At 25.5% G+C, this 8,037-nt stretch overlaps 1 protein-coding gene across 1 annotated transcript; it reads right to left on the reverse strand.

The window, feature by feature from the left end:
• Positions 1–3,365: 3,365 nt before the first annotated feature.
• Positions 3,366–4,284, reverse strand: Phum_PHUM201420 (uncharacterized protein; the record flags this gene model as incomplete). The annotated part of the gene is made up of 2 exons (XM_002425401.1): positions 3,366–3,469; positions 4,224–4,284. 2 exons carry the CDS (start codon positions 4,282–4,284, stop codon positions 3,366–3,368), a joined length of 165 nt encoding a protein of 54 aa, XP_002425446.1.
• Positions 4,285–8,037: the final 3,753 nt, after the last annotated feature.

Here is an 8,037-nt window from a genome sequence, read left to right on the forward strand (position 1 = left end):
AATCATTTTTCTATAATTTTTTTTTTTTTTTTCGGGTAAATTAAAAAATAAAAAATAAAAAAAGTGCGTGATAAATGTTTTTTTTTTATCATTACGCTTCTATTCTCTTCCCCTCTACCCTCCTCTTTCTACCCTCCTCTACCTCCACCTAAACCTAACTTTAAGGTTCGTGTTTATCCTTCTGGAATAAAAAAAATTGAAAATATTTGCGACTGCTAAATAATTAAAATTTTTTTTCGTTTCCTGTTGAATCCACAAAAAAAAAACAAAAATTTTTAATCGATTTAATACGTGTCAATAAATTAAACGATGATCACGAAGATGATCACGATGATGACACGTTAAAACTTTTGGGAAAAAAAAAAAATTTTTTTTAACGATTTTGTTTAGGGAAACAAAAAAAAAAACAAAAAACAAACCGTAAAAAATTAATTTTAAAAAAAATTTCCTGTCGGTTTCACGATTATGATGTCACTTCTTTCTTTTACCCCCTCTGCCCTTCCCCCCCAAAAAAAAATTTTTTTAAGAGGGGAAAAAAGAGAAAAAGGGTAAACGTTTTGTGACAAATGATTTTTTTTAAAAAAAAAAATTTCACGGGAGTCTGATAATGATGATGATGATGATCATTTCAACGTACTGTTGGAAAAATTTGTGTTTGTCGTTTGTTTTTTGTGTGAGAATATTTGATTCCGATTCTAAAACCACGAAAAATTATGATGAATGAACGACAAACAAAAAGAAACATTCTCATTTATTATTATTATTATTATTATTATTATTATTATTATTATTATTATTATTATTATGGAACAAACGATGAAATGTAGTAAAACGTACGTAATTTGTTTTTAAAAAAAAATTGTTTTTTAAATTCGAAACGTTTCCTCCTTTTTTTATTTTCTAATAATAATAATAATAATAATAATAATAATAATAATAATAATAATAATAATAATAATAATAATAATAATAATAATAATAATAATAATAATAATAATAATAATAATAATAATAATAATAATAATAATAATAATAATAATAATAATAATAATAATAAATTTAAATGATTGATTGATTGAATGACTGATTGAATGAAAAAAAAATTGTTTTATTTTTTCCTGCCTCCCTTTGTAGAATTTTTTTTTTTTATTAAAATTTTTACGTTTAATTATTTTATTATTATTATCATCATAACGACTTTATTTATTTATTTAAATGAAAAAAAAAAAAAAAACAAATTATTTAATAATAATAATAATAATTTTTCGTTTTGAATTTTATTAATAAATAAATAAATAAAATAAAATAAATAAATAAATGAAATAATGTCAAAGACAGATAAAAAAGTTTAATTGAAATTTATATTAAAAAAAAAAAAAGAAAATTTTCTTTTTTTTTTATTTTTTTTTTCTCATTCAGATTGAAAACGAGAGTGGAAAGAAAAGAAAGCGGTGTGGCGGTAGTGGCGGTGTGGGTGTAGAAAAAGGCGGCGGTAAATAAATTCGAAAGGGGGAGGGGGAAAAGAGACAAATGATAAAAAAAATCATCCGCCTTTTTTTTTTCTAATTAACGAAATAATAAATAAAAATTTATTTTTTCATTTTTATTTTATCATTAATGTATTTATCGATTTCCGGTTTATTAAAATAATTAATTATATAATGCGCGACGTTAACAAAAAAAAAAAAAATTAATTTTAATAAATCAAACGGAAACGGAAGTGAAAGAGTCGAAAAAGGGAATAAATGAAAAATCCTTTTACTACTACGACTTTAAACATTAAAAAATATTAATTATTATTATTATTATTATTATTTACTAATAAAATTTATTTATTTATTCATTTCCTCCCACCTCCTTCCCCTCCCTCCTCGTCATTTTACGAATAATAATAATAATAAATAAATAAATTCGACCGTTAACGGATGGAAAAGTGACGTAGGTTTGAATTTTGCGATAGATTCGGTATCGATTTGACCTTGAAAGAAAAAAAAGGGGATGGAACCGATGGTGATAAGTAAAATTTGACCTTTTATCAAAACGAACGAGTAGTTTTGTGATTTTGTAAAAAAGACAACAACGCACGTTTCCATCATCATCATCATCATCATCATCATCATCATCATCATCATGGTGAAATTAACATCGGTTATTATAAATAAGATAATTGATGAGAAAAATATTTTGTCACGACGATTCAAAAGAAGAAAAAACTATTATTATTATTATTGTGACGCATCATATTTTTATTAAATATATATATTGTTAAGTTGGTAGCCGTGATATAGTTGACAGTGATAAAAGTTGGTAAAAAAAAAAAAATTTTTTTTATCGGGAATTTTTTTTTCGAAAAACTAAAGAAAATTCCCAGGAAATGTTTTTGTTTTTTCTAAGATTATCATTTCGTCTGCTGAAAAAAAAAAAAAAATGATTTGTGCGTGAGGAAATGCGTGCGTTTGAAAAAATGATGATGATGATAATGATAATTTTGCGGTTATTTTTAAATTGATTGTTGTTTTTCTCATAACGATAACAACAACAACAAAAAATTACAATTTTTTTTTTTTTTCGATGGTTTTTGTCAAAGTTGTGTGCGTGTGCGTGTGCGTGCATTAAAATTATGGTTGAGTTGTCATGATTTCGTGATTTTAAACGTCATTATCAAAACTATTCGGCCATTTTTTTTTTATTAAATTGTTTTGATTTTTTTTATATCATCTTCCTTCCAGCGATTTTTTTTTTTTTTTTTTATTATTTCGCGTAAGTTTTTTTTTTCAAACGTGTGTTGACGAATCGAACGGTTAATTAAAGTTAATTTTAAACGAATAAAAAATTTTTCCGTTCGGTAATAACAACAACAGCCGAACGGAATGGAAAAAAAAAAAGAAAATTTCCATTTTGAATTTTTTTTTAAATTTAAATTTTTAAATGTAAATAATTTTTTCTTTTTTTCCTTTAATATGTAAAATTCTCGCTGCTAAAGATAAGTAAAAAGAAAAAAAAAGGTAGACTGAGAAAGAGAGTGAGAGAGAGAGGAAAAGGAAAAACTCAAAAAATAATTTTTTCTTTTTTTTTTTTTTGTATGGATCTATCATGCTCGACAACGAAGAAAAAAAAAATATTTGAATTTTACCAAAAAAAAAAAAAAATTAAAAAAAATTTACAAAGAAAACTTTTTTTGTATAAAAAAAAAAAATTATTAAACGGTAAAAAAAAAAAAATCTCATCACGAAACTTTTAATCAAAAAAAAAAAGAAAAAAATTTAAAAAAAAAATAATTTAAATGAATTTTTTTTTTTAAATAAAAAAAAAAATATTTTTAATACAATATACCCGTATATAAAATGTATTTATTTGAATTTTCCTTATCCGTCCCTGCCCTCCTCATCCCTTTCCCTTCTCATACCTCCTCGCATAATCCTTTTTAACATTTTTTTAGCCTCGATCGCTTTCTTTCTTCCTTTTTCATCTTTTATAATAAAAATAAAAATAAAAAATTTTTTAATTTTTTCAATGTTTTTTACTGTATGGAGTAATTTTAAGTAGGTACTTTTAATGTCACAACCCTTCATATAAGTTTAGCGTAGAGATTTCAGGACATGGCTAACGAAATCGTCGTACGATGGTTCGAAGCCCGACCATGAAATTTTTTTTTTTTTTTTCGATTTTTGAACCGTCAGATTTTTTAGAATTTCGCTAAAAAAGGCACATGATAATAATAATAATAATAATAATAACAGTAATAATAATAATGATGATGATAATAATAATAGTAATAATGATGATAATAATCGAGAGTTTATTCCCAAGAAATCGGAAGAGGTAAAGAGAAACCTGAATTTAAAATAAAATTCGTCGCGTATAAAAGTGAAAATAATAATAATATTATTAATAATAATAATAATAATAATAATAATAATAATAATAATAATGGTATTATTAACCGAATTTTTTTGTATAACATTTGATAAATTTACGACAACAGAAAAAAAAAAACAAAAAATGTCGACCTCACTCGAAATGTATTTAATTACGATACCTTATACGTATTAGGTACGCATTAATTTTAGTTTGAAAAAAAAAATCAAATGTTTAACTTATGAGTAAAAGAAATTTTTTTTTTTTTTTTTGAAGATGAACAAAATTTTTTTTTTTGTATAAAAACAATAAAAAAAATTTTTTTATTATTGCGACTTGGGCTTGGCGACTTTAATCCATTTAACCAAAAATGGTTTGTCTGATTCCACAACCTGGGCAATAACGTTTAACCTGCGGTAATATCATAACTACTACTACTAACACGACAAACGTACACGTTGATTTCTTAATAAGGTTTTTTTTTTTGTGTTGAATTTTCATCATGACAATTATATATACGACTGATCTCGTTTTCCAAATAAAAATTTCCGACATTTTGTCGTGCGTGGAAAAAGCGAAAGAAAAAAAATTTTTTTTTTATGTTGTCCACCCTGTGTAAACGAATTTCTCTGTTAAAATCAAATCAATCCAATCTTCTCCAGCCCTCATCATCATCATGTTTTGCATGAAATCTTCTTTATTTTATCAAACAAAAAAAAAAAAGCTTTATTTACGTGGTTTTAAACAATGACTCGTTTCTTTTTTTTCAATCGCAATAATAATAATAATAATAATAAATTCTTGTTATTTCCACGTCAAATTTTTAAATCGAATACAAATTTCCGATATGAAGAGTCTATTGAACTGCTCACTTAATTACAAATAAATAAATAAATACAACACGTTCGTTTTAAAAATTTTTCTCCATTTCAAAACAAAAACAACAACAAAACAAAATAATAATAATGATAATAATAGTAATAATAATAATAATAATAATATTAACAATTAAAAAAATAAATAAAAAATTCAAACGATTCGATTGTTTCGTACGTTAGTAAAATAAAAGAGAGAGAGAGAAGGGAGGAATTTTAGGGTGAGAAAAAATTATTATTATTATTATTATCATCATCATCATTATTATTATTATTATTATTATTATTATTATTATTATTAATAAAAATACGGTAACGAATTTTTGTTTTGTTTTTTTATTTTTAAAATTTCGGGAGAGTGATTTATCGATCGAGTAAAAACAAATAAAATTTTGTATATAAAAATAAAAAAAAAAAGGTTCGTTTTTCGAAAAAACCTTTTTTTTTCGTATTCCTAAATCATTATTATTATCATCATCATCATCATCATCATCATCGTCATCATCACCTTTATAAAACTTTTTTTTTTTTTTTTTAAATAAATAAATAAATAAAAGGCAAAGAAGAAGAAGGAGAAGGAGGAGGAGAAATTTTTTTTTTAAACTCACGCATGGAATTTAACAAATTGAAAATGACACGTTCGACCATAATAAATTTTATTTTGAATGAGTTATGGGGTTTCGACCTGTATAAAAAAAAAAAAAACTTTTCTGTCGCAGGTTGTCACCTTCGATTAACAACTTTTATCCTAGCAGAAGACAAAAAAAAATATATATATTTATATACACGAATATAAAAATGGTTTTATTAAAAAAAAAAAAAACAAATTTTTCCTTTTGTTTAAAATATCTCTCTGTCTCTCTCTCTCTACTTTGATTTATTTTCATGTTAAATCTTTTACTGTATCTCTGTACGAAAAGAAGAAAAAAAAACGTGGCAAAAGACACGACGAAGACGACGACAAAAAAAAATTTTTTTCACACACAAAAAAAAAAAAATTATTTATATATTTATTTTAAAATTAAAACGTTTCCGTGTTTCCCCCTTTCCCCCACCACCACCACCACCACCACGAAGGTTATAGCATCGTATTAATAAACAATTATTATAGCTTTACAAAACTCTATAATAATTTTTATAAAGAGAGAAAGAGAGAGAGTAGAAAAAAAACGAAAATTTTTGTTTTATCAAACTATAAAAAAAAAAAAAAAAACGTGTATATATCATATCTAGTAATGTGAATATTTTGCATATCTCATATCATATCACCTATTACTATAACTATAAAGAGCTATATTTTGTAATATACGAGACCGGCAACGAAAAAAAAAATTTTCGTTTTTTTTTTTTTTAAAAAAATCTTTCGGGTAAATTTTTTACTTAGGGGCATACCATTCTTTTTATAAATTTCTTTTTTTTTTTACTCTCCTCCACCTTATGCTCTCATACTTGAAGGTTTTCCCAAATGCGTAATAAAATGAAAATTTCACATTTTTCCCAGGCAAAAAAAAAAAGAAAAATATGTATCCTTTTTAAAATTCAAAATTTGTTTTTTTTTTCCTTTTTTTTCCTTTGTATTTATTTACCTTTTTTTTACATTGCATTGCGACGACGAAATCATTATTATTATTAATCGATTAATCGTTTATCGATTTTTTTTTACCCCCCCGTTCTCGTTTTTATTTATTCGTTTCCGGTGGAAGCGGGAAAATTTTAAAAATTATAATAATTTATAGTTTTATAAGGGGGTGGCGGGTAGAAATAGCAGAAGATATTTTTTTTTTTTAATATTTATTATTTTACGTTTATAGTTTTATAACCCGAAGGCGGTGGTTGTGGTGTTGGAGGTGGTGGGGGGGTGTGGTTGTTATGTAAAAATGTGAAAACGTTTCAATATGACACTAAATTTCACATGGTTTTTTTTTATTTTTTATTTCTTTTCCTTTTTTTTCTCCTTTTTTTTCCTTTTTTCCCATCTCTCTCTCTCTCTCTATCTTTGTCTCTCTCTCTTTTTTTTTTATTCTCTCCGTGTGCAATATTTAATGTTTTTTAAAACGTTTTATTTTTTTTATTTTTTTTAAAACGCGTATTTAAAATGTTATATTTATATGCGATTCATACGGGCGGTCGCGTGAAAATCCAAAGATGGGAAAAACGTTGTGGGGCGGAGGGAAGGGGAGGGAGGTTGGAAAATACGAAGGATTCGTAATATGCAAAAAAAGAAAAGAGAGAGAGAGATGGAAAAAGTATCTGCCTACTTCGTATAATTTTTTGTTTCGAATTTCGAATACACTTCGTAACGACGTACATAAAATATTATTTCATTTCCGCCATTTTTGTTTTTTTATTAACAAAACGAATAAATCGATTGATTAATAATAATAATAATAAATTATTTGAAATTTTTTTTTTGTCTTTTCGTTTCTTTCCCCCTCCCATTGTTTTCCATTTCATTCATTTTGAAAAAAAACGAATAATAAATAAATAAATAATTCATTTTTTTTTAAATTCAATGGATAATAATTAATAAAATATAATTTTTTTTTTTAAAAAAAATATAAATAATAATAAATTGTCGGGGGGTAATTGTAGCGTGGGGGGAGGGGTGGAGGAACGGGAAACAACCCCACCGCAAAAGGTTTTTATTAAAACAATAAGATTAAATGGAAAAAAAAAGAAAAAAAATCATTAATATTTCCGCCCTTGTTTGTAAAAAGAAACAACAAACTTCGTCCTCCGACTCCCCCTTGACCCCTCCTACCCCCCTACTCCCCCACAAAAAAAAAACAGGAAACGTATGAAAAAAAATTAAAAAAAAAAAGCGTAGGACTGCCGCCACGTCTAGACGAAAAAATTGATTCTTAAAAAAAAAATTAAATAATACAATGAATCGTATTGTGATTATCGTATTGATACGAGGGGGGAGGCGGCGGAAGGGAGAGAGGGAGGAAGGACGGGGGGAAGGGTAGGAGAATACGGGGTTGGTTGAACCCCACCCGAAATCGCCGCCGCCGCCGCTGCCGCTCCTTTGATCACTTTTCATCTTTAAATCATTCAAATTTTTTTTGTATGTCATCGATTTATTTTTTTTTTTTTTTTTTGTTCACGAGATTCCACCCTCGTGTTTTTTATCGGACAATAATATTACGTGTGATAAGTAAACCATGTGACTAATCGTTTCTTCTGACACTTTGTTTTTTTTTTTTTTTTTAAACTCAACACTCGAATTTTGAATTTAAAAAAATTTTTATAAATACTCTCGTACTCTCTCCGCCATGTTTTTAAATTTTTCTGTAAAATTTTT

The sequence above is a fragment of the Pediculus humanus genome, genomic scaffold (genome assembly GCF_000006295.1).
Source record: "Pediculus humanus corporis 1103172107548 genomic scaffold, whole genome shotgun sequence".
NCBI classification, from domain to species: domain Eukaryota; kingdom Metazoa; phylum Arthropoda; class Insecta; order Psocodea; family Pediculidae; genus Pediculus; species Pediculus humanus.